Below are 27805 nucleotides of genomic sequence, written 5' to 3'. Positions count from 1 at the left end.
TGGTTCAGGCAGAAACCCACACCTATGTTTATGCTTTCTCGCCTCAAAATAAAACAAGAGTATTCCCTAAGGGCTGCCTGGGAAACACCCACTGTTTTCCAAAACAACGCAACAACAGGTTATTTTACTTATTTATTTATTTTGTTTTACAGGTGAAGAGAAGCGCGGACAGGGGCTGGCATAAAGGTGGCAAGACCTCATTATCATACAGCTGAAGGTTTATCTTCTCCCCCCTCCCTTTCCCCTCCCCTCCCTTCCTTTTTAACAAGCTGAAATAAAAGCCACATGAAAGGCCTTCTCTGTGCTTGGCTTTAATGAGGGACACGCGACCCAACAATAAGCACACATTGCAATCAAGCCAAGGGGTTTATTGGCACACACCAGCCTGCAGCCAGGATACAATCTGAGCCGGCGCACCGCTCCAAGGAGGGAGGAAGGCGGGCAAGAAGGCAGGCTGGCAGGCTCTCCATTCACACCACGGGGGCTGTTGCCCTTGGGACAGGGTTGGTACCCAATGCGCGTTCCTCGATGTCACGGAAACCGAGCTCTATACGGTTACGATTCTGTTGATGAAAATGACTGCTTCCACAGGTCCTCACCTGAGGGATGAGAGCAGCTTCCCTCGGTCCAAGGAGAGTCAGTTTGTGGGGTTTGGGGGGCGCAAATGGTAGGGCTTTGGCTTTGGGAGCCGCAGAACGAGCATGGAAGAATATACTGTACCAACTTTAGAGCAAAGCCACTTTAATTCGCCTAACTCCGTCCGGAGACAGCGCAAGGGTTAATACGTCGTCCTGCCCCCTCTCCGCTCTTACGCGTCGGGGCTGCAGGTAGAAATAGCCACAGGGTTAGGGCAAAAAGGTGCGCCGGCCTCAGAGCCCTGTGAATCGAAGTGATTTGCCAAACAGCCCGGAGGAAGATGTTTGGAGGGGTGTGGAAATCCGCAGCAAGGTTGGCCTTACGATTTCTCAAGAACTAGCGTCAGTTCTGGTTTCTTACCTGCTCTCACCTGGGCAGGTAACACTATATGGGCAAACAAGAGTGCATAGGATGGGGAATATGTGCGCCCCGAAGTTGTTGGACCCCACCTCCCCTCACCTATAACCATTGGCCATGCTGGCTGGGGCTGATAGGTGTCGAAGTCCGGCAAAACATCTGGAAAGCCACAAGTCCCCAAGCGCTTTGGACTCCATTCGCCTTCCTTTAGGAAGCATGCAGTGCCTCGTCCTTTCGAGCCTGAATAAGAAGGGTACTCTTTTCACAAGGCAGAATCTTTCCCCGGTTGCCTGCCTCCTCCTTCTCCTGGCACCTCCTTTGCGAGGGCTCCCTCTCCGTGGCGAGCGCACTAAATCTCTCAACAGATGCTGGGGCTTCTTCATAATCAGCTCGGTTCTTTGGTGGTCAGTGTGGCGCAGCAGCAGCAGCAGGGTATTAATTCTGGATCTGCGGGCTCTCCACCACATTGGGTTCCTTCTTCCAGAAAGATAAGGGGGAGGGATCTCCCGAGCCTGACGGACAGTTTACATAATGAGCTTGCGAGGCCAGGAGGCAACTATATAAACAGCGCGAAGGGAAGCCAGTTTTCCACTCACGGAGCGAGCGCAGCAGCAGCAGCTAAGGTCGGGGAAAGGAACGAGCTGCTGCCGCGCCACTCTCACACGCCCCTCCGCCTCTCTCCTCTGGGCTTGGGAGTTTTTATAAACGAAGGGATTTAACCCTCCGACCACGCCGATGGTTTAAAAAGCAGCCCCACTGGATTATACCTTCCTCTTCGTCTTGGGGAGTACTGGAAGGCAAGCCTCGAGGTGCACACTGATCTGACTTGGGAGAGCCAGGCAGCAACAGCAGCAGCGCATCTTTGGACCACCTGAGGAATACAAGCTAGCCTTGAAAGCTCAGCCCGGGAGGAATTAAGCAAATCGTAGCGGGAGCATGGCAGCCTTGCGCCTCGTGGGCTTGACATTGGCTGTCGCGGTGACGCTGCAGGTAATGATGTTGGCACAGCCGTCGGGGGAAAATATATATACAGTACAGTATATATATATATGCATGGGGACTTTTTTCTTTTTCTTTCTGGAAAGTATTGGCCCCAAAGGGAATAAGCTCGGGTATAAGCTCTGCTGTTGTGTGTGTGTCCCCTTTGCGCAGAAGGTCTCCGGCTCGGGCGTCTTCCAGCTGGAGCTGCGGCACTTTGCCAACGGCCAAGGCGCGCTGGCGAGCGGAGAGTCGTGCGGGTCCGGCTGCAGGACCTTCTTCCGCGTGTGTCTGATGCATTACCAGGCTGTGATCTCGCCGGGCGACTGCACCTTCGGCAGCATCGTGACCCCGGTGCTGGGGATCAACTCCTTCGCCATCCGGGAGACCGAGGGCTTCGGCAGCCCCATCAAGTTACCTTTCAACTTCACGTGGCCGGTGAGAGCTCACCTTCAACAGCCTTGGGAAAGCGGGGCGGGGGTTGAGCGAGGAAGTTGAAATAATAATAATAATAAAAAAGCAGAGGCCGCCATGGTTCAGCTGCAGGCTATATAAACAAACCCTGCGCTCGACGTTTTGTTTCCATAACTCGGTGCCATGTAGAAAGCTGCGGTCTAATTGCGGGCGTTGCAAGTGCATGTCAAAATAGAATGGCGAGTTGCTCAAGACGAGTGAAATGTGCACATTTTGAAGCTGGGGGAAAGTTGCTTTCCACGAAGCTGGGGTGGGAAGGGTCGTCTTGGGGAGGCAGAGAGAGGACATTTCTTCCTCCTGCACCCTGGTCAGAGGCGAGAGGCGCCTTTTCCCAGGAGATGAAAGCAGTCCTCCGGAGGAAGCTCCATTTCATCGACTCAGACAAAGTAATGCTATCTGCAATTAGATTAATTGAAATGTATATCTACCGCCAGGTAGAGGTTTTCTGGTTTCACCCGATTGTTTTAAATCTCTGAGGCCGACAGTCCCTTTCCGATCACTTATCACTAGAACTCCCCGCTTGTCTTAGGTTCTGTGCCTTCCTCTCACTCCTCCTTTCCATTCACAGGGAACTTTCTCATTGATCATTGAAGCCTGGCACGCTCCCGAAGGTTACCATCCAGCAGGTGAATATGGCCGTTCCTTTCCTACTCACTAGGGGGCGACAGCTTTTCGAAACTTGCAGCTTTATGCAGAAGCTAGCTTAAAAAAACAACACAAAATAGCTAAGTCTGCCAGCACAGTTATTAAATAGCTTCCACCTAAGCTACATAAAGTAATAGTTTTTACTTATTGCATGTAAGTTCAGAATATATTTTCGATGCTTGCTTTAATTTGCAAGGCAGAGCTGTTCCCAACATCTTGATGGGTTTTGCTTTGATTTTGTCCCCCTACTTAATCTCCACACAATTGCGTTTCCTCCCGTTTATTTTTGGCGTGGGAAAGAAAGGAGCTCTTTGGTGAGAAAACGGCAAGGCTGCCAAAAAGTCCTGACTGCCTTTTCCTGTATTTTACACCTTTTTCAAATTCCGCCCTTTGGAAAAGGAATAATGGCTTTGGGATGTTTTTCTGACATAGAGGAAAAGGATATTTCAACAGCACAAGAACTCTTACTTTGAAAGGCTTTCTGTAAAGCTTCTCAGGACCACAGCTAACAATAATGGATACTAAAGGCAAAAGAGAACAGTGCTTTTACATTGGTATCATGTGAACCCTGACCTCCTAATTACTGCAGCCAAGTGCTTGAGCCCCAAATGTGTCTGCATACTCCTGGCTTATTAATATTTTAATCAACATTATTTGGCACACTACTTGGGCTGAATAATGCAATTTTCTTCCTCAGTTTAATTTCAGTGGTAACACATTGTCACAAATGCCTTTTGAGGGCCAGGTTGATTCTCTTTATTTGGCATTAGGATTTCTTACAATCAATCCCGCCGCCTAAAATAAAATCCTTCACTGTTTTTAATTATATTGAGCATGTTGCAATGAGCATTGCTACATAAAAAAAAATGAGGGCACCAGCTGATGAAATCTATTGCACAGAGTCTGGGCTTGTATGTTGGGGCTAGAAGATTGATGCTAGACGCCATCGCTAATTACGGTGACACTGGAGAGGAAGCACAAGCTGGTGTGTAATGTGAGAATGTTTTAATAAGGGCATAGTGTGTGGTAACACTGTGCATGTTAGCATGGGCCAGAAGGACGCTGTGTGGGAATTCTTCCTTGTTGTGAATAACTAAGGCACATCAGAGGAGATGAGCAGTTAAGTGGCCAGTGTGCTTTAACATAAGGGATGAACAGTGAGCAGAGTTACCACCTGCTTCCAGCAGAGCCTCTGTGCCTGAAACAACTGTATTGCAAGGCAGAACTTCAGCAGGTGTAGCATGTCTCCACAGGGAGAATGCCAGGTGGAAAATCTTTTAGTGTTGGATTTCTGCTTATTATGCAGCTGTTAAACGAATGCCCTGCCATGCGCTGGGGGGAAAGTGGCAACTAACCTGTGAGGGTGCACCACCACACTATGGGATGGGTTCTGTAAAACAAGAGTGCAATTGGTCCTTTGGGATTTGAGAGAGGGATGCAGCAGTGGCATGCAAAGAAGGTTAAAGTGTAGCAGATGGACTGAAGCTAGAGGATGGTGTGAGATAGTGGTGACTCCTGGGTGGTGACTGTCAGTGGAAAGCTTTTTATTATATTTCAAAGAGATGTGCTTCTGCCTGCAATCCAAAACCTTATCACCTGCCTGTTTATTTCCCCATTTGAGTGGTGAGTGAGTGGTGTTTCTTCGTCAGGGGCATTTCTCCACGCATTCCAGATTCCGCAGTTGAGTCTGGCGCAAGGGAAAGACCTGGTAGGCACAGGGGCCTTGGATGTGGCTAGAAAGGGAGACGGGGCTCGGGGAGAGTATCCTGTTAAGACGCGAGCAGCTTCGAGGCTCCCTCCAGGCTCCAGCCCTAACCTAGCTCTGCTTGTGTCCTTCCCGCCGCAGCAGGATCCAAGCCCCCCGCCCGGAAGTGGCTCATCAGCCAGATGGCGATCCGGCGCTCGCTGGCCGTGGGCGAGGCGTGGCTGCAGGACCAGCAGAGCCACGAGTGGGCCCGCCTGAACTTCTCCTACCGCGTGGTGTGCAACGAGCACTACTACGGCGACAACTGCTCCCGCCTCTGCAAGGACCGCGACGACCTCTTCGGACACTACGTCTGCAAAGCCGACGGCGGGGTAGCCTGCCTGCCCCGCTGGACGGGGGACTACTGCACCCAACGTGAGCGAGGCCGCCCTTCCCGCCCTAGACCTCCCACCCCACCCCAAGGGAACAGTTGGCAGGGGAAACGAGCGGGCGCGCAAACTGCGCCTCGAGGGCAGGGAAAGGCGCGACAGCTCCCCCTGCCGGTCGCGGGCGCCAACAGCTGCGAGGGAGGCAAAGAAAGCAAAGCAACCCTGGGGGGGGGACACTGCGCGTGCGCGAGCCCTTGAGGTCGGCAGAGAGGTTGAAAGGGTCGGGCGAGAGGGCGGCTGAGGGGATTTGGAAAAGGAACCTGTGAGGGTCGAGGCAGAGAGAGGGAGGAAGACGGGGTTTTGTTTACGGTAAACTCATAGGCAGGACAGCATGCGAATGCGTTGCTGTTCCCTTCCAGTTCCAACTGAGAACGAGAAATGTCCCTATACAGGTGAAACTCGGAAAATTACAATATCGTCGAAAAGTGCATTTATTTCAGTAATGCAACTTATTTTTTATTTTAATTTTCACAAATGCTTTCTTTTGGAAATTCCACGGTAATAAAACAAAGTTACCATAATACAAAAATAAACATTGCTATTACATTTCATTAATTACATTCCATTTATAATTCACCTGCTTAACGACAAATAATTACAATTAGAACAAATAAAGGCTTGGCATACCTTGCTTTGCATGTCATGCATCTATCTCATATATTGGTTTCACCTTTTAAGTTGCATTACTGAAATAAATGCACTTTTCGACGATATTCTAATTTTCCGAGTTTCACCTGTAAGTCTCACTGGCCTCCTAACCCTGTTATGAGTGCCTCATAGTTATAACATGGACAGTTATAATATGAGGAAACGGGCGCCAGCGAAAAGTCTTTATCTGCAACGGGCCGAATAAGTTCCTTCTTAAAGCATGAAAATAGTGTTTTTTACAAAAACACTCACTGCCATATATCGGAGAACAGTTTCTTCACTCCATCCCTAGAAGTGTATGCATACAGTTTACAGATTAAATGGTTCGCCTAAATTCAGTCTTCAAATGACCGAGCTGCACTACTGGATATCAGTTCTGTGATGCAATTGATTTGTCTTTGGAACCAGCTTCTAATTAATACACACAAATGTGATTTGAAAGTTTCTATAAGGCTGCAGCCAGGCATTGGTTTTTACCAATTCACATTATTTACTCTCTGGGGCCATTTCTTACATTAAGAAGGCCTTTGGCAATTTCCTAGGCTCCATAGAAGTGGTTCTCAAAATTATATTCCGTTACGATGGCTGCAGGTGTGCCCATTTTGATTGCAGACCTCCAACTCTTAAGCAAGTCAGTAGAGCAAAAATGCCACTCCATTCATTTGTCTGGGTGAGGTAGTGTATGTGCAATAATGGAAATGAATGGGAACCACAGTTGTCTCCACCCCCATTCCCTTGGTACTAAAGAATCAGGGGGCAATGTAGCTCCCTCATAAATGGTTCTTTTTCTTATTGCACCTGCTCCTGGGGCCATCGCACCATTTCCACTCCCCGCTTTGCAACTACTTTCAGTCAGCCAGCTTTAGATGGTGACTGCATCAAGTGTCCCCAGTATCTTGGCTTAATGTTCTAGATAACAAGAACTGTAAAAGGTATTTTCAAGTCTCTAATTTTACATTTCAAAACACTTCCAATTGCCAGGGCAGCTTCTTAGTGAATTTCATACTGGCATTTTAACTATGGGTTCAGACACATCTAAGTTTAGAGTTTTATTAATGCTAAAGTTGTATGTATACATCACAGCTATCATCAAAACTGATGGCAGTGCAGCTGTAGGAATTTTAAAAATCCAACCACTTCTTGTTTTCATTGGTCTTGGGGAACAAGTCGTTGACAAAACAAACAAACAAAACTCCTGGCCTAAAGGAAATTTCTTTAGGAACATGTTTTTTTTCTAGTTCTCTGCCTTTGAAAAGCAAATCAAATGTTGGATTCACAATAATGCATGTAAATTACACTTGCTTTATACATAAAATTGTACATTTTCCCATTTCCCATTGATTTACATAATTTTGAGCATGGCATATGAAAATATTTGGAACAGAAATTGAAAATTTGTTTTTAGTGCAAAATAAAACTGTAAGCAATTGTGGGCCATTCACTCTCTGCCTCACCTACCTCTGGTTCAGTCACTGCTTTTCAGGATTGCCACAATGAGAAAACATGTTGACCATGTTTGCACATCATAATAAACCGGAGTTAATGGTTTACTGGACAATCTGGACTCTTTTGGTCCTCCCTGCCAGCGTGCAAAAGGAAACAAAATATGACCCTAGCTTAGCATTATATTCAACCATGGATCAGGATTTGTTTCGCTGAAACCATGGTCATTAGTTTGGGGGCATGAAATAAGCCACAATCCCCGATTCAAGCATAATGCTAAGCCCGGGATCGTGGCTTGTTGCCAGATCAGCAGCCCTGATCAGTGTGTTTACAGTATAAACAGTTAACTAATATTTACTGTGATGTGCAAACTAGGCTGATGTCTTGAGCTTGTTGAAGGATACAAATACAATAATAAATACTTTGAAATGCATTTTTGAAAGTATTAACTTAAACTTTTTTTCTTTTTTTCAATGAAACAGCTATCTGTCTAGATGGGTGTTCAGAGAAAAGTGGATTTTGCAGAAAGCCAGGAGAATGCATGTAAGTAGTTGCTGTATTAGATCTCAATGTGATTAACAGTATATGAGTCCCACTTCTCTCCCTTCTCACTTTACTCATTTCAGTGGTCATCACTGATAAAATTCCCTTTGACTTCAATCAAGTAAGCTCAAAGTATTATAACAGTTACGGTACTTCAGACATTTCAATTGTTTCTTTTCAGCTGTCGTAGTGGCTGGAAAGGCCGTTACTGTAATGAATGCATCCCTCATGTGGGTTGTCGCCATGGAACTTGTACAAAACCAGGAAAGTGCATTTGCGATGAAGGCTGGGGAGGCCTTTTTTGTGATCAAGGTTAGTTGATGTAGTTATAACAAAAATGCATTAATTTTAATGTGTTTTTTTCTTGCTGATAAATTTCTTAAGGAGAAATTTAACATTTTAGGTTACTGCAAGAAGTCTAACTAATAGACTTTGAATCTGATTATCTTGGGTGATTGTGGCCAAATGTCAAAATTTCTCTTAAATTCTTCTCTTTCTGTAAAAGTGGTATATGTTTACCGGAACATTCAAAAGTATTCACACATATTTTTCTTTTAACTATATACACTACAGATTTAGTCTTGCCTCTTACCCCTTATAAAAACTGTATATTTAGTGATCTATCATATACAGTACTTAACTGAGGCAGTTTTCTAAACATACAGTATCACAAGCAAACAGAATCTGGCTCTTCCTTATATTTACTCGTGGGGATATTCTTATATGACAAATGCAGAATTTAAAATAAATGGAAATTGGGGAAAATCTCCAGATTCTGTTTCAAGGGACAGGCCTGAACATGCACTTGACATGGTTCCATGATCCCTGATGTAATCTCAGTTGAATAACTGTGGTTCTCCAAAGTCATATCTGTACTTTAAACTGGGGTTACAAGTTGTTTTTGCTACAATGGAATCCTTATGGGGAATATGCAGACATGCAATTATTTAATTTATTAACCACATGCATAGTCAATATATTTCAGGGTAGTTATACCACCTATGTATGATTGAACATCCTAAGAAACATTTCTGAACCTTGTAGAAGAAACTTTGTCTAGAGAAAGCCTATTCTAATGAGAATGTTGGAAGTGTATAAACTTACTAGTATCTTTTTCAACTTGATAAATGCACATTTAAATCCCTTTATTGCTAATAGCTTTAGGCACCTACAAAGACAAGTATTGGCTCCAAACGCAGTACTACAGTTAATGGCTTATCAGCCCACCCAGATTCAAAGCAAAATCATTCTTATAGCCCTAAGGATGCATATATAGTTATTGCAGGATATGGCCTTTTCTTGGCCTATCTGTTTAAGGCAGGCTTCCTCAAACTCGGCCCTCCAGATGTTTTTGGCCTACAACTCCCATGATCCCTAGCTAGCAGGACCAGTGGCCAGGGATGATGGGAATTGTAGTCTCAAAATATCTGGAGGGCCGAGGTTGAGGAAGCCTGGTTTAAGGGTATTTTAATTGGCCTAGCAGTTGAAATGCTGATTGATCATCTATCATTAAGTAAAGTATGCCATCTTACCTTGGTTATATTCATGATACTAACAGCTCATAGCAAGCTCATAAGTTCATTTCCTTTCATGTCCTTTTGATATACCAGGTTATGAACAAAAGTGAGGGCCACCATCTTTGTTCTTTGTCTTATTGCACATGGAAAGGTTTTAAGCGTTACTCATTGTGGCAATGAGAACTACATTGTGGGAAAAGTACTGAGCTTATGCACCCCCAGGATAAGTTTACTTTAGGTGTTCCTAAAGGTCCTCCAGGCTGGGGACACAAATTTCCATTGATTCTATTGAACAATAAATTGAAGGTGTTTTGGTCAAAGTCTCTGTTCTGCTACTTCTAGTGCCTCATCTTTTTTTGTTCTTTGTTAAAACGTAACTTTCTCATTGTCATGTTTCTGTCCTTGCAGATCTGAACTACTGCACCCATCACAGACCCTGCAAGAATGGGGCCACCTGCATGAACACTGGCCAGGGAAGTTATACATGTTCCTGCAAAGAGGGTTTTACTGGCGTTGACTGTGAACGGAATATCAGCGAATGTGACAGTAACCCCTGCAAGAATGGAGGCAGTTGCACAGTAAGAACTAATTATATGTTGGAAATTTATTTGTGAAAAGAGAAAAAGCAGCTTTCCATATTTATATCCTGTCCTTCCACCAACGAGTTCAGGGTAGTATGCATGAATATACTTACTGTATATTCACTATACCCCTGTATGACAGGTAAAGAGGAGGGACTGATTGACTGGTTACAGTATTTCTGTGCCCTCCGTTAACCAAAGGTCTGGGGAAGGAGGGTGTACATTGTTAAAATACAGTACAAAAAATAAAAACAACACATTACAGCAGAAATAAATCAAGAAAACCAACCACAGGCAGATCTTTAAAATTTAAAGCAAAAATATCAAAATCTATTAAGTACCTAAAAAGCCTGGGAGAATTTTAAAATAGCCTTTGCCTGACACTGAAGGGAATACAGAATAGGCTCCAAGTGAGCCTCTCTAGGGAGAACATTCCAGAACCAGGATGCTGTTCCTGAGAAGGCCCTTCCTCCTAGCAGCCTCTTGCTATTTTGAGGGCCTCTGATGATGATTTCAAGGTAGATAGTTGGTGGCTACCATCTTGGAGACTCTTCCTGGCCACTGGGGAAGGAGAAGTTAGAAGGCACTGTGGCATTGGCAAAAGAAAGGGGAGGGGTAGCGCTGGTGCAGATATGGTGGCATCCCCGGCTATGGCATAGAGGGACCCTGAAGCTCACATAGGGCTTTCACACATACAAAAGCAAAAATATTGCTGATCCCCCTGCATAGTCCTGGCATTCAGTGCTATATAGAACACATCTATCTGCTTCATGTACCTTCTTTTAGCTACACAGTTATAATGCAAGTAGTATTTTCAGCATGTCTTACTTCACTTTGGTAGTGTCTGAGTATGTACAGTCCATAGCAGATTAATAAGTCTTCTTCCCTCTGCTCTTTTTAGTAACCATCAATAGTTAAGTACATTGTTGGTATGAACTCAAGTCTCTTAGTAGTAGTATCACTTAATTTATAGTGTACATTTACTTTTTCATCTGTAAGACCCTTTGGTTGTGTTTTAGCCCTGCTTGGTCCCCAAGTTACTACTTCCTTGGAGACCCAATCAGATTCCATTTTAATTTGTTTTGGGTGCATCTGCTTTCACATCTCTGAAAGTTTATGTCCCTTTGAAAAATGGACAGGAAATGTAACTCAAAGCAACTAGTTTGAAGGAGCTAAATTTTATATACAGTATTCCTTAATTTTTCCCCACAGGATTTAGGGAAATACTACGAATGCACATGTCCCCCAGGATACGATGGTGTTAATTGTGAGCACAGTGCCTTGACTTGTGTTGATTCTCCATGTTTTAATGGTGGCACATGCCTAGAAAGAGAAGGAGGAACCAGCTATGCTTGTATCTGTCCTATGGGCTTTACAGGATCCAACTGTGAAAAGAAAGAAGACAGGTGTACCAACAACCCCTGTTCTAATGGTAAGTCCTTTCACCAGAGTTTCACCTTTGGGGACAGACAATAATGAAACTTTAATCTGATTCTGTGTTCCTCCCTTGATCTATCAGTTTCCTTCTCCTATTATAAGGTATACTTTGTACGGTATATTTTCTACTTATTTGTGAGGTTTATATTGCATGTTACACGGAGTTGCATATTTTTTCTCCACATTTTTAAAGAAAGGATCAGCTTGGGCCGAGTGGAGGGGAAAGGAGTCTCCTTAACCCTTTCCCTCCAGTGATTCTTTCCCCCCAGCTCAAAATAACTCTTCCTAAGTTGCTCTTTAACTCACAGGGTGGAGGAGCAGCTTGCAATGCTGTTTGTTTATATACCTGATCACTTCATAAGACTATAGTATAGGGGCTCCCAAATAGGTCTGTAGACCACTAGTGGTCCACAAATGTTATTCAGGTGGAACAGTGTGCCTGTAAAAATAGAATTCAAAATAATACAACATCTAGCGTAGTGCATTATAATTGCTACAACTGACAGAAAAATCCATAAGTGCCTCCAAGACCCTCTGCAATTTTCCCGTATCAGGGGATTTTGGAAGTGACTGGCGGACCATCTGACACCCATTTTTTGTTTTCTAAATCTTAGTTCTGTACTGTATCTTTTCTTCTTGCTTTTCTGCAATCTTAGCTGGACCTCTTCTTGTCATCTACATTCCCTCATTTCTGCACCTTCTGTATTGCTGCTCTGTGTCTAGAAAGGTCTCCTTGTGCATCAAGTCAGTATTTCCCAATTGATCTCTCTTCCCTGGGCATGACACACATTCTGTGATGCCTGCTTTTTGCTTATGTCCTCCTACTTCGTTCTTGATGATGGAACATGTGTACTCTGTATCCACGGGCCCTCTTTTAAAGGACTCACCCTGTATATTCTAGGGCCTGGGTAGTCTGGGTCTTTGCTTCTATGTTCAGTGCAACACACAGCAGTCGCTAAATAATAGTAATAAAAATACATTCCTAATCAAGCTTTTCTTTTCTTTTTTTTACTGCGCTCTTCTCTACAGGTGGGCAATGCTTTGTTTTGGGCCAGCAACACGTGTGTCGTTGTCGTCCTGGTTTCTCCGGTCAGAAATGTGAGATAAACATCAGCAAGTGTTCCAGAAATCCATGCACCAATGGAGGATCTTGTCATGACCTTGTGGCTACACATGATTATACATGTACTTGCTTGCCAGGCTACACTGGCAAAAACTGTGAAACCAGAACTAGAGATGAGTGTGCCTCTGAGCCCTGCCAGAATGGGGGAACGTGCTATGTTGGGCTTTATCCTACTACTTTTGCTTGTCACTGCCTTTCTGGCTTCATGGGCAGCCATTGTGAATTTCCAGTGCATTCAATTCCAGAGCCTCCTAAACAGGTTCCTTGGGTGGCCATATCCATGGGAGTTGGGCTAGTGGCTCTTCTCATTTTGTGCTGCATGATAGCTATAGTTATCCGGCAGATGCAGAGACAGCCAGAACAGAATTCAGAAGCCATGAACAACCTGTCTGACTTCCAGAAGGAAAATCTCATCCCAGCGTCTCAGCTTAAAAACACCAATAAAAACAAAGACCTTGAAGTAGACTGTGTGCTGGAGAAATCAAACTACAAACTTAAGAATCACACATTGGATTATAACCTGATGAAGGAACTGACGAGTAGAGGGGCTCAGGAAGATAAATATCATAAAAGCGAAAAATGTATAGGAGAGAAATCACCCTTCTGGTTATGCAGGTATGAACACCTTCTAAAGAAATCTAATTTCTCACTTGTGAACAAGGAAGCCTATGTTGTGCAAAGAACAAGAATAGAGAGTAACTCATAAATGTGTTAGATTCTGAAAAGCATGGAAAGTGGATAGCTTTGACATTTTAAATTTCATGCAGAGTACACTTTGCTCACAGCAACAGAGGAGAGTTGATAGTCTATCAAGTTTTGGAAGTAGTTTACCTTCCTTACCTTAAAACTTAAATAAAATAACATTATGGTAAATGCCTTGGCCCCACCCATCTTATGGCCAGGTTGCAGTCCACTGATTCTTTGCCAATCCTGTAGCTAGATAGGTGGTAGGGCTATGTTGTAACAGATTCCAAGAAACCATTATCTGAGGGCTAGAAAGCAACTAATGTTTGTTCTTAAGTTTATTTTTGGCTTATCGCTCATCATCGGTTTAAAGCAAACAATTCATGGTCTGGGTTTGAATGATGTGATTCTATGGCTTGTTTTTTGAGCTATGTGGGGCAAGTAGGGAGAAGCCACACCGAAGGCCCACACAGCAGAGGCACACTCACAATTCAACCATGGTTTAAGACAAACTGTGTCTTATCATGACATGTGAGGCAGGGCTGCATGCGGTTGTTCCTGTCAAAGTTGTTTACTTCACAAAAATACCTCTACCCAGATCCTTTATGCTTGAACTGCTCACCTAATTTAATTGGTCTTGTGAATGTGAGGAAATGAAGAAAGAGAGACAAAAAGAAAGTGCAGCCAAGTAGTTCCAAATTCTATATTTTAATGCAGACTTACAGCCTTTGCATAAAATATTTAAAATTTTGTGCATCTACTGCACCTATTAAGTCAAGCTGATTTACTTTGTCCAATAAAACACAATGAATGCTACTTGAAACCAGGCTACTCCCCATATGCAAGTTTCAGCCTGGTCATAGTTATTTGGTCATAGAAGACTGAGGTTGTCATTGGTTGGAAACTGAATTTTTAAATATTTGCTGTCATTCATGGCCTCAGCTACTGTAAAAGATCCTTTCCTCAGTTTTAACACATGAAACGAGAAAATTTTGCTTAGAAATTTTATCATGGTTTGTTTTAAATGTTTTCAACAGTGAAAAGCCAGAATGTAGAATATCGGCTATATGCTCCCCAAGGGATTCCATGTACCAGTCTGTCTTTGTGATAGCAGAAGAGCGAAATGAGTGTGTTATAGCCACAGAGGTATGTATGTTGCCTACATAGATTTTAATTTTTGTTGCCATTTGCCTGTCTCGAGAGACAGCAGAAGAGTGTGCCATTGGGGCTAAAGTCAAACTGTTGGAGTGTTACAGCGTCCGCTGTTTTAATTACTTAAACATTTCTATACAGTATTGCTTTTAGCTCCAAAAAGAACCCTGAAAGCAGTTTACAACAATAAATATCAATACAAACAAAAATAACATTCAAAACAAAAATTAAACTGAGAACACCTATTAAAAGAGGAAAAATGTCTTAACCACCTACCTGACAATAAAGAAGGGGCCAGTGTATTCTCCCTTGGGTGGCAGTTCCACAATCGGAGTGCCATCGCTGAAAAGGCCCTGCCTTGGCTGCAGAACATAGAGCAGAGCTCTGGAAGGCGACCACAACTGACAAGCAGGTTTATGCAGAGAGGGGCGATCCTTCAGCTATCTGGCTCCCAAGCTATATTTGTAACCAATATTCATTAATTTATAGAGCTCAGGTCTCATTTCTTATAATAAAAACCTGAAAAGATAGCAATGAAGTTTTAGACTTTCAGGCATCATTGGCTTACATCTGGCAAGTAGTGGGCAGTAATGGAACTATTTCTAGTGTTGCTCCATATCATTCCTGCAAACAATACTTAAGAAAATAGAGAAATTAATGGGTTAGATCTTCAGGGGGGGTTTTTTGTTCTGTTTTTAAGGTCTGATTCCCAGAGTAAAGACATTGGCTTAGAGCTCTTACTTCTGAAACCAGAATTCTGCATTCTCCCTTCCCACTACCCACTCTAGCACCCCACACCTCCTGAAAACCTGTTTCAAAAAGGCATGGGATGTGGAGCAAAGGGCTGCAACAGGAAGGGGAAATTCCCTTGCCCTCACTTGACAGCATCAGGCCAATTATCCTGCTCCCATCTGGTGGCCCCACTGCTCCACAAAGCTCTGCCGCTACTGCTGGGGAATTTGGATTGCATCTTTAATCTGTATTTTGAATAGCACTGCCTGTTTCTAATATCTCTCCCCCCCCTTTGTTTATAAACAGGTATAAGAATGAAGGTTGCTCTGTTTGCACCTCAGTGTTGGAGATGCCACAAGGTGGACATTCCTGCTAATTGTTTACAATTCACAATTGGATTGGACTTGGATTTTTTTTAATTATATGCAATTTGCTGCTCTCAGGAGGAGGAGAGGATAGAAGTGGGTGAACTGGACAGACTGTGAATTTAAAGATGCAATAGACCTTTTGCCCTCCCCATTCCCTTATTTTGAAGTCTGATAGGAGGAATGTGATTGACTACAGGGAGGGGAGAGGCAGTGATGGTGTCTTTTACTAGCCTTTGAAATTACTTTGCTGCCAGTTGCTCATGGACAGTTGTGTGACTTTCCAAAACTTCAATCTTGGAAGGTGCCCGATGGTGCAAAAGGCACTCTGCCATCACAGAATAAACCAGCAATACTGTGAGAAGAATGAATGAAGAAACATGTTTTTCTATGCATATAATGGATACAGAATAAATGAGCTCACCATTTTTTTCTGGATTTGAAAAGTGCCTGAAGCGTGTTTAAGAATCTAGAGAGCCCAAATCAAGACATAACTGCCTTTTTTCCCCTGTAGTACCCAAACAGTGTTGGCAAGAAGTTACTTACTACCAGTACCTCCTGTTGCTTCTCTATTTTACATCCCTTTCCCCCTTCCATGTATTCCAGACAATGTAAGGGGAGATGGATAATGAGCTGGTATTTCATCTCCTAGGATGATGCTTTGGTGAACTGAGCATTAAATTGGGATTTGCTCCTATTTCTGAATGACAGAAACATCCATGGACTTAAACAGCAGAGGAGAATTCTGCCGCCACCTCAGTATGAGGAACCTTAATCCCAGTGCTCGCTGAAAGCCTTACAAGTGCGTTTAAAATCAATCAGCTGTTTTCATGCCCTTTGCACTACTAGTCACCATGAATAGAAGTGTGTTTCTTCTTCATATGCATTAGGTAGGATTTGGAATTTTGTGTTGGATATCTGAGTCTGGTGCCACCACCTCAATTGCAAATAACCTCCAAGTCTAAGCTTGTGGGGTTTTTTTTTACAAGCAGGGAAGTGTTTATGAGCCCTGAAGTTTTATTCCTTGCTGCGGAACAACCACCACTATCTACAGCTCTGTTGGGCTAAGAAAGGCTAAGCTACAAGGGGGACTTATTGGGGGATATATGTGGGTGAAATCGTAAATTTATTGGTTTGTCCTGCTTCTTCATTCCTTCACACTGCTACAAGGAAAGGAGTAACCTTACGTTTTTTAGTCCAAAGGAGCAGTTCTGAACTGGAAAACTCAGTGCACACAGACTCTTATACATTTACAGCAATAATAATAGACATTTCAGATAGGAAGTGCTGTGATGTTTGTAGTGATAAACATGTACTGTGGGAAAGGGAATATGGCGGAAGCAGAGAGAGGAAGCAAATTTTCATTCAAGGAAGTTGGGATTGTGTTTTCTGTGGTGGAAGAGCAATGTTCCTGACCTTGTAAATCCCAGCATCAGTTTTGTTCACCTCCAGCCTTGAATTGTGCAAGCAAGATTTTGCTCAGAATGTTCACTACTGACCTTTTGGTCTGACCATTCAAGACCGTTATGAAAATGACCTTCAGAAATCAATAATATGGTTTATACTAGTGTCTGTTTGTAGTTATTTTAAAACATAGTATTTCAATAATTTAAAAAGAAAATCAGAAGCACTGAACTTTCTACATTTTGTAACATTATTTTGTATATAATGTATATTTATAATCAAAAACAGAAGTGTAAATATGTTTATTACTTATCATGTTATGTTTTTATGTGATGACAAAGTTTGAATTTTATTTTTTTTCAAATAATGAAAATACTTTCCTGCTACTGCAAAGTTTGGTGTGGTTTCTCATTTTATGACTTGAGTTTCATGATCTTCTAGTGTTTACAGGAAATCTTTGTCATAGAGGCTAAGAGTTCTAACAGGTCCTGTAGTAATATAAATTTGTTGCTTGGCATTACATAACATGTGCAAAGTTCACAAAGTTTCTGGTGAATGAATTCAGTGCATTTTTTTTTAGGTGATAAGCTTCTTTGATGTAAAAATTCTTACATTTTTAATCTAGAACTGTAATAAAGCCAAGCTTTTTATATAGTCCTTAGAATAAGGACAAAACCCTGGTCTATATTAGATCTTACACAACAATAGAAATTACATCTGTTGTTCATTCTGGAAAAGGATTCAGGACATAAATAAACTCACTTCTCAACTTTATATTCTATTAACGAGCGACAAAGTTCCTTTGCTGGCTTCTTACCTTTCTCTGTTCTAACAGAGTTCAGGATGTTTCAGAGCAGCTGTCTATTCCAAAATGCTTTAAACAGGATGCAAAGTAAATATAAAATATGTGTGAGAAAACAGAAATTAGAAACTGCATATAAGACACATAACCAATTGAATTATTTTCAGGATTTCAGGATATTTTCACAGCATTGTTTATTACAGATCCGGGTATGCTTCCAGATTTCTGCTTCCCCGATATTAATTATTTAATTATTAAATGTTTATCTTTCCTCCCAAAAGAGGGCAGGGCAGTGCAACATAATTGATAAAAACAATACAGTGGAAACATCTTCAAAACATCTAAAAACCTGTAAAACAGTAACATACTTCCACAGCTAATAATATCAAGATTACTAAGAAAAGTATTCTTCACCCATCGGGTGCCTGGGTAAACAAGGATTGTTTTAAAATTCCTTCTGAAAGTTAATGTGGTAGATGGATGTGCCTCAGCAGAGAGGGCATTCCCCAAATGGGAATAGGGTTGCCAGACTCAATAGAGGACAGGACCTATGTGCCTTTAATTGCCCTGCTCTCTCTCGAGTCTGGAAACCTTAAAGAGAAACCAGCAGACCCTTAGTTTAATTTCCAAGCAAAGGGTCTGCTGGTTTCTCTTTAAGGTTTCCAGACTCAAAAGAGAGCAGGGCAATTAAAGGCACAAAAGTCCTGTCCTCTATTGAGTCTGGCAACCCTAAATGAGAACTGCCACGAGAAGGCCCTGTCATGGGTCAATGTCAACCAAGCAGCACTCTGCACCTCCCATAACAGGGCTGCCTCTACTGCTCATAGGACTTGATAATCATGCCTTGGCAGAAATGGCAGGGGGAAGTGCCCAGGGGTTTAATGCTGCTGCTGCTGCTGATTTTACATCTCTGGGTGTTTCTCAGTAGTAGTAAAAAATACAGCATGAAGTTTAGGACAGTCTTCATGCACATCATGAGTGGCAAAGGCACTGCTAACCTGTTACTCATAAAAATCTCAGGATGTCGGCTAGTTAGCGATAGGTTTACTACAGTTATTACGGCCCTTAAAGTAAGACAAATGTTAAGCATTATCTACCTGAGGTGCAGTACTGTACAGTACTTGGATTGAAGCCCATGAAGCCAATGGAATGAAATGAGTTTAAATCCAAGTATTTTGTTATGGTATGTGGGTTGCTGTGCATATTGTCTCTTCTAAAACAACCATTTCCCCCCAAAAAACAACTTGAAATTGCAAACCCAGGCGGTGGAGTTCAATGTCACACTATTAACATTCCGTCTGTGTAAGCATATCAGCTGGCCAAATGGAGGGATCCTCCCCCTGTGTGTTGCTCTGGAGTTCTCCTGACACACACACACCCCACCAGAGAGGGGGGAGTCCTGTTGCAAGGGTGGAAGGATTGAGGTTAGGGTTGTCCTCTGATGGGGTTCATTATGTGACTCCTGCCTATAATTCATAACACATCATTAAACAAGTCATTAATGAGCAGTCCTTATTTTGCCATTACTTTTTAATGACACACAGTTTTGTTTACCTTTTTAAAAACTCTGTTTGCCTCTTTAATTCTTTGCTTGGGATTTTCAGCTGATTTTACTAATCAGTCTCCTTGACTACCATTTGAGGCAAACAATAATAAAGATGGGAGAAATGAAAAGATCCCTCCCATCCCCAAACACTCACCCTGCAGAGCAAATTATGAAAAACAAGCCATTGACAAAAAGCAGAGCAGATGCTCCTGATTTGCAGCCCTTCCTTGGCAATGTGAAATAAACCCAACAGATGCTTCTCTTAATTGAACGCACGGATTACATACAGAGAAAGAGAGAGTCCTGCTTCAAACAAAAAACAGCTAAACAACAAAATAGTCAGGGAGCTTTCTCCACAGCTTAGCAAACAGGACTGAGACCCAAATCTGGATTTTGAGTCTCAAGACAAAACACAAAATCATATCAAGGAAGGACAGGGCTGAGAACTATGTCCATTGAACCCAGATGAAAAGGATTTATATGTGAATCTGTATTCTGCGAAACAAACAAGAGCTCTAAAAACAAGCAAACTATATACTGTATACCACTACCAACCAAGCATGAACTCCTAAGGAGATTAAAGAAAAAGAATGTAAAGTATTATTGCTTTAAAGTGAACCATATGAGAGAACCTGTACACAGCCAACTGCAGGGTGAGACATCCCTGACTTTTCTCCCAAACCTCCAAATGTTGCTAGTACAGTAAAGCATTCACATGGGGTAATTCTTAGCTAAAACTGAAGGGACAGCTCAAGGCTTTCTTTATTTCTTTTAAATAATCCACAGAAATTGAATTGCAGGATTATTTGGTCATGAGTTGAAGTTCAGGTAAGTGATATATGGCCATAACTGAAAGGAAGTAGGATTGTGTGTGCATTGTACAATGGCATAGTCTACTGCAGGCATGGCCAAACTTGGCCCTTCAGCTGTTTTGGGACTACAACTCCCATCATCCCAGACCACTGGTCTTGTTAGCTAGGGGTGGTGGGAGTTGTAGTCCAAAACAGCTGGAGGGCCAAGTTTGGCCATGCCTGGTCTACTGTGAAGCCATTCAGTGCTAGTAATGACTCCACCAACTTATTTTGCGTAGCTGAGGTCATAAATTAAAATATGTATATATATGGTAGTAACTTTGCTCACAGTTTTGCTCATATAGGGGGGAAACTGATTGTTGGAAGCTCTGTGTGTGAGAGAGGCAACCTGACCAGTTGTGTAGTGAACTAAATTTCTGCTTGGCATGGCTGACGCCATTGTGTCTCTGCATTGTCTTCTTATGTCCACCTTGGTTGGTCAATATATATTTGTTGTACATCAGAGAGAAGACTGTACATTTTGCTCCTAATCCAAACCCTAGCTCTGAATAAGTGTATGATTCTATAGCTCTTTGCCAAACTCTGTTTTCATCACTGCAGTCTGTTGTTTCATATGCAGCCTTTCTAGAGAGTCTGAGCGGAAAACACTGATGCAAATACAGTGGTACCTCTACTTACGAATTTAATGCGTTCCAAACGCACATCAGTAAGTCGGAAAAAATTGTAAGTCGAATCCCATAGGAATGCATTGGGAGAAAAATTTTGTAAGTAGAAGCAAACCTATCTAAAAATACGTAAGTAGAAAAAATCCGATCTAAACAGCATCCAAGATGGCAGACAGAGCTCCATTCGTAAGTAGAAACATTCGTTAGTAGAGTTATTCGTAAGTAGAGGTACCACTGTAAAATATATTCGTCCTGAGAGCTCTTAATTTTATTATGGTTGTATCTGATCAAATTGTACCTAGAGTAGATCCACCGAAATCTATACTCTTTAGTTATGACTATTGATTTCTTTGCGTTTGATGCAACATTATACAACCTCCCCTCAAATAAATCAAAATGAATGTTCAATAAACAGGTCTTCTGGACCAGAGGTAAGGAACCATTTTGGCTTTGCAGGCCAGATCCTTATTTGGCCCCACCTCTGCAGGGTGACACAGATGGTCGATGAGCAGGACAACCCAACTGTCAATCCCAGCATGATGACATCAGATGACATATGGGATAGCTCAGTCAGTATGGCATGAGACTCAGGGTTGTGGGTTTGAGCCCCATCTTGGGCATTCCCACATTACAAGGGGCTGGACTAGGTGACACCTGTGGTCCCTTCCAGCTCTACAGTTCTATTATTCTAGTGTGTGGAACTGTATTGCTATGCATGTCCATTCCAAGAGGAACTCACGCCTTCATCACTCCATCCCAACCTTCCCAACAATGTTGCTCATTTCCCCAGCTTCACTTGCAAACTGGTGCCTTTTGTTTTGGTCTTTGCTCTTACAGCGAAAAAGCCACAGGGTGTGGGTCAGGATTTGTTTCCTAAAACACCTGTCTGTTTCTGCTTCTGCCTAAGGCAATTGTGTACACCACACACAAAACATCCCTTTGAACTGATCAATAAAACCAGCCCCTTCAAGTTAGTACTGCTCATTTTACCCCATCGATAGGCAGCCCTGCCCAGGAGGGTATTGTTGTACACCCACCCATCTTTTGCATGATAACACTTCCACATCAATACGAGCACAACTGACGTCCACATCAATACCTACATGTTGTACGCTGCTATTAAGTGTTCATTTAGGTAAGTGGTGACTGTTAAGAATCACTGCCAACAGATAATTCCTATCTTGCCCCCTTTTGTCATTGGTAATTGGCAAAATACTTAGAAGGGCCAGCTTTCAAAACTAGTAATGCCTCCAAATGCTAGGCGCAAATCAAGTTACACTAGCAAGCCCTGTCCTGGAGGTTTGATCAGTCAGGAATCCCAAAGCCACAATTTGCCTCTAAAAGCATCTGCCTCTCTCAAAAAAGATTCCCCTTCCTCAGGGAGCTGAGTGCCAGATAGGCCTGCTGAGGGTATAAAATCCCAGATTACACAGCACACCCACCGAGTCTCCAGACAGAGGAGGAAACATTTCCTCCAAAGAGGAAAGGAACTATAGGCTCCTCCAGACAACCTGTTTATTCAGCATTCAGCCTAAGTTATTTGCACAAAGCTACTATGTCTGGTCTTTTCTGAACATTTGTTCTGATTTGTTGGGGGAAGGCGGTTGTGTTCTGTGACAATGAGCATTCAACTTGCATTCATCCTGATTTGTTTGCAGGGTATTTACACATCTTCCCATTACTCATTCACTCATCCCACACTTTTCATTGCATTTTCAAACCACATAAAGTCTGGGGTTTGTTTTTTGTTTTTATGGCATAGCTGCCAAGTTATCCCTTTTTTAAAGGGATTTCCCCTTATGCTGAATAGGCTTCCTCGCGAGAAAAGGGAAAACTTGGCAGCTATGTTTAATGGACCTGTTGTGCTAGGGCAGAAATTTTGCTTCAGATTTAATTTAAGGATCAGTCTTCTACCAGACTTGACTTCTGATGTGCATCAGTAACACCAGCTCTCTGTATTTGGAGCTGGGGAAAAATCTGCCTCACAGATTTTAGCTCATATCTATGGTATTTTCTCAAGCCTACCATTCATTTGCATCCTTATTATTTTAAGTATAATTTTCAAAATAAGGCTAACAAAGGCAGCATTCCACTTTCCACTACAATTCACACTCCAATAAGTGTCCATTCATAATTTGTGCACAAACAGCAGAGTATTGTGGCTTTAAAGACTAACAGTGCAATCCTATAGTATAGATCAGGCATCCCCAAACTGTGGCCCTCCAGATGTTTTTGGCCTACAACTCCCATGATCCCTAGCTAAGAGGACCAGTGGTCAGGGATGATGGGAATTGTAGTCCAAAACATCTGAAGGGCCGAAGTTTGGGGGTGTCTGAAGGATTTACTCTTAGATACGCATAGGTATTGGGTTACAATTTAACACATTTATAATGGCAAAAGCGTTCATCATTCTTCGCTCTTGAAAACCTCTGGTTTGCTGTTATTTTTTGATTCTGCAACTCTTTATTACTCCTTCTGTTGCTTACCTGTTTTTTTGGTGTCTCCTGGTATGTAACAAAAATAATCAATAAAAGGTTTTGGGGAAAAGAAAACTTCTCAGTTAATATCCCCATTTCCCTGTCCATAATAGGGACTTAGTACTGTATGGAATTTTGCAGTATGTTGGTATGAAAATCTAATAGTATAGGTTTATAGGTGAATTTCTAACAAATTATGCTAACTAAGCATTTTTCTATGTTTTCCCCAGAACTTCCCAGAAAATAAAACACTGAAGCTGAAATAGTTGGAACCAAAACTGCACCTTGGTAGGGAATTCCCCTCCCCCCTTAAGCTTCAACCCAAAGCAAGGAGATCTCATTGTATTATAATCATTGCTTCCTGTTTGTTACTGAGTGACATCATTTCCTGTTTCCTGCCTGATTATATCCTTGCCAACTGTTTTTCTCAAGTATTAACCAACTTCCCACTCTCCCGCCCCCTTTCTTGTTAAACAAAAATACCATAATAAATATCTCTGTAACCGGTGGTCCTGACAGAAGAGAGTGGAGCTCCTTCAGTTAACCATTCCATTGCCAGAATGTGTGGCAATCATAAACAAAAGTGGGTTAAACTGTTTACTTTTATTTATGACTGATGGCATGCTAAACTTTTGAGAGACATAGTAGGCCGTTGTACACCTTTTTTGCTGGGGCCATAACACCCTTTAAAAATAGTTTCTGAAAATCAGATTTGAATATGTATAACATCCACAATTCTTGATAATCATTTTATTAAATAACGTTTTATCAACTCCCCGCTTCTTTCCTGCACCAGCGAAGCACAATAATCTCATTAGTGCTTTTGTATTGTTATCTTTCCTGTGTACATTACATAGTGCAGAATTCATTGGCAACTTAGCAGTAAACTGTTCTTAAAAATCATTAAAGACATTTCTTCCCCAAGCCTTTCTCCATGGGAACTCAAGCCTGTCTTCACTGGATTATACCATTTCCTCCCGCATAACAATTCTATGAAACAAGCACACTGAGAGGCAGCGACTGGCTCAGGGTAACTCAGTGAACTTCATGTCCAAGCAGTGATTTGCACCCAGGTCTCCCTATTGACCTAAGTTCAGCACATAACTACAGCAACATACATCCTCTTGTGCAAGTTGACAAATACAACTAGTGCACCCACGACAATTGCCCTTTTATCCATATCTACCACTACAAAAGAGGGACAGCGGGTGGCACTGTGGGTTAAACCACAGAGCCTAGGGCTTGCCATCAGAAGGCCGACAGTTTGAATCCCTGCAATGGGGTGAACTCCCATTGCTTGGTCCCTGCTCCTGCCAACCTAGCAGTTCGAAAGCACGTCAAAGTGCAAGTAGATAAATAGGTACCGCTCCGGCAGGAAGGTAAACGGCGTTTCCGTGTGCTACTCTGGTTCGCCAGAAGCGGCTTTGTCATGCTGGCCACATGACCCAGAAGCTGTGCGCCGGCTCCCTCGGCCAATAACGCGAGATGAGCGCCGCAACCCCAGAGTCGGTCACGACTGGACCTAATGGTCAGGGGTCCCTTTACCTTTTTAACCACTACAAAATGCCATGTAACAGCCTCCCCAGTTGTGGCACATCCTATTTCTTTAGATTCTTTGGATTCAGTGTGCTGTTGCCAATCCTCAATGCCTCCAAGGCTGCTATTAATTCTTTAAAAAAACTGGTGGGAGATCCTAAATCATGGAACTCCCACGTCAAATCTAGCTTGGCCCTAGGAAAGTACTTCAAAGGCTACTGCCGGCTTCCTTCTGTTTGTATTCTATTTACTTCATTTATCAAATAAACCTGCTTGTGCCAATCCAGTCCGCATAAGTATAGAGGAGATGCAGGCCGGTTTTGAACTTCCTGTTGATTTGAATTCTGAATTACAAAGCCAAGGAACAACAAGCAACGATGACAACAGCAGCACTTGAGGCTGGAGAATCTGCGCACAATGAAATCAATTTACTCTGCAAACGTGAATCAATAGAGGGCGCTCCAAGTACACCTGTGGAATCGCAGCAAGCCGCCTTGAACACGCACAGCATTTGTAGACTTACTGTTATGGGAGAAAAACAAAGGGCATGTGCACATTTGTAGCTTAAAATGCTGCAAGGTCATTTCCCTCTGCTGCGGTTCAAGTCACATTTTATGCTGCCGTACACACAATTATCTGATTACCCCCAGCTTAAGGGCAGCTTATGTTTTCAAATAGGATGGGAAATGGTTTGAGGGAAAACAGCAATATTTCTCAAGGAACTGCAAGATACCTACAGATGGTGGCTAATGTTTATGTGTACTCGGCTTCAGACACCAGTGGTGGGGGTGTGCTGGAGCCGGTGGGAGCAGCAATGCCACTATTTCAGTGTACAAACTAACAAGGCCAGGAGAGGTGGTGGAGATGGCGTGCCATGCCTGTGACTGGTACAAGTGTGACCAACACTTCTTCAGGGACCCATAACAAACACGAAAGAGCACATTAGCAGAAGAAGCAGGACATCATACTTGAAGCCAGAAGTGCAATGAACCCACACTGAGCCATAAAACCTGCTTAGCTCAGGCTCAACACATGCATCTTCTAACGGGCACTACTCACCTCTGCATTGCCCACCACAGCCCCACGTGGCTGCATTGCTAGCAATGTTATCAGACAGAGGGAATCGGTTCCCTCCCATGGTGCGCAGTCAATAATTAGATAAAGAAGAAGAGTTCTTACCAAGTCTTTTATTCAATATTCACAGAGAGAGGCTTTGAAAAGTGCCTCTCTTGCAGTAATGGTGTTGCTCTGAGTAAAGCCCCACCCCCTCCATCTCTCCTATTATACGTCATCTCTACGTCGGCTGCTCTGTGCTTTCTGCCTCTGAGCTTTCTGTTCTCCTACTCTCAATGTCTGCTGGGAACCGCCAGAAAGCCCTCGGCACTGGACCTCAGTGTCCGGGCAGAACGATGGGGGTGGAGACGCTCCTTCAGGTGCTCTGAATCTGAGATCAGGAGTGTTTGGTGCAGAAGGTTTCATTCTGGAGCTGCTGCGCAGGAAGCTTTGAGCAAGAAAACAACCCTGGGCATCACCCTTACAGTTGTTATCTCTCACTCGGTTTTATTTAAGAAAGGTTTAAAGCTTTATTGTTGTAATGGTGTCAATTCACTGGGTAGTAGCACACTGTCATCAAAGTAATTTAATAACTGCTTTAGCGTGGGAAGTTATTACTATCTGGGTTACTATAATTAACTCTTTTTTCGCTGGAAGTAGCATATAATTGCAAAGAAGTGTATAATTAAGGGCACAGGTGCTTGTGAGAGGGACTCTCACAAAACACACAAAACAAGGCTGGAAGAGAGAAGTGCTTGTCTGCAGACAAAGTGATGCCTTTATTCTAAAACAGTCGCAATGCATCTTCTGCCCAAATCCAGAAATACAAACTGAAGAGAGAAAATTATTTATCAGGAAATTGGTGCATGCCCAGAAGCAAGACAGCCAGTCCTCTTTGAAATGGTTTGATCTAGTTGTTCCGATGCATATACACATCTATTTAATCCTGCTAAGCTACTTCACCCAGAAATATCCTGTGGCGATGCATTCCATAGGCTTGCTCAAGCTTGCTCAAAGGCAACATCCTCTGACGTTTATCAGCACTGTTGCCTTTGCTTCCAGCTGAATGGTACTGCTTCTCTTCCTATTGAATATGCTCAATGTTGTTGTGCACAGCACACCTCACTCTCAGTGCAGTGAGAAACTCAAGGGGTGCTGGCACATACCTTGCGCTTGGTTTCCTTGGTACGGAGGTTACCAGAGACTGTGGTGTCTTTGTGATATATGGTTTTATTTACACACACACACACACACAGCGCATAAGATGTAAGATGCATTAGCAACCCAACAGATTCTGCTCCCCCATGAGATTCCTAGGGGGCTTCGCAAGGTCATGATGGCTGTGGTTTCAGCAGAGAACAAGGCAAGCCTCTGCATTTCCCATATCCAGGGGAGAGCATAGCAGGCTGTTCTCCTACACCTGCTTTGACATGGCCTCTAGCTAGGTGAGGGGGAATGGCTTGCTCCCTACTTCTGGAAGCAGCACTAGCCAGTCATTCCTATGCCACACACCTGTACTTGACCAACTCTTTAGTCATGTAAAAAGATACTTAGCAGATGTGGCTAAGGTCATTAACTTCACAAAGAGACTGGTTTTGCAACTTCAGCTGTTCCTTCCACTACAGAATCTCTAATTACAAATATAAACGCAGAGGTCTGGATGGGTTGTAAAGAAGACACCCAGATTATTTTTTATTTTATTTTTTAAGGATGGCACCCAGACAGAAAATATTTAACACCCCACCTTTTAAAAAAAATTAAATCAGAATTTAATTTTAAATTTCAGATTTTTTAAAAAAAATATCAGAAGAAACAAGGAGAAATGTTAAGCAGAAAGCTGACTGGGCCATATTAAATGACCATATCCAAGTCTCTGATAGAAGGAACCCCCAAGTTCTATGGCTACTAAGTCTCTGCAGTGCAAAAAAGGGCAACACTCATGTCATCACTGCAGCCATTTTTGAAATATACATTATGACTTACTAGCACCGTGCCACTTGGGTACTTTCATTTCCTTCTTGGCACATTCCAGTAACTTAACCTTTACATCATTACATAGTAT

The 27805-nt window shown here is 42.8% G+C and overlaps 1 protein-coding gene across 2 annotated transcripts; it reads left to right on the top strand.

The window, feature by feature from the left end:
• Positions 1–360: 360 nt before the first annotated feature.
• Positions 361–17245, top strand: DLL4 (delta like canonical Notch ligand 4). Of its 2 annotated transcripts, none has more exons than XM_035111475.3 (11): positions 361–1983; positions 2146–2409; positions 3014–3071; positions 4940–5209; positions 7797–7857; positions 8039–8169; positions 9783–9952; positions 11168–11387; positions 12422–13130; positions 14237–14345; positions 15390–17245. In XM_035111475.3, exons 1-11 carry the CDS (start codon positions 1930–1932, stop codon positions 15393–15395), a joined length of 2052 nt encoding a protein of 683 aa, XP_034967366.1. In that variant the 5' UTR covers positions 361–1929; the 3' UTR covers positions 15396–17245. The 2 variants fall into 2 exon arrangements, with proteins under 2 accessions (XP_034967366.1, XP_034967360.1); XM_035111469.3 differs by having other exon boundaries at positions 4937–5209.
• Positions 17246–27805: the final 10560 nt, after the last annotated feature.

Source organism: Zootoca vivipara, chromosome 1 (genome assembly GCF_965207765.1).
Source record: "Zootoca vivipara chromosome 1, rZooViv2.hap1.1, whole genome shotgun sequence".
NCBI lineage: Eukaryota > Metazoa > Chordata > Lepidosauria > Squamata > Lacertidae > Zootoca > Zootoca vivipara.
Note: the sequence above shows the minus strand (reverse complement) of the source record. Positions and strands in the feature narration are given on the sequence as shown.

Excerpts from the sequence above, each read along its gene's own strand:
- DLL4 (XM_035111469.3), top strand. The coding sequence starts at position 1,930 with ATGGCAGCCTTGCGCCTCGTGGGCTTGACATTGGCTGTCGCGGTGACG. Across the intron at positions 2,410-3,013 it reads CTTTCAACTTCACGTGGCCG|GGAACTTTCTCATTGATCAT; the intron begins GTGAGAGCTCAC and ends TTCCATTCACAG. Across the intron at positions 11,388-12,421 it reads CAACAACCCCTGTTCTAATG|GTGGGCAATGCTTTGTTTTG; the intron begins GTAAGTCCTTTC and ends TCTTCTCTACAG.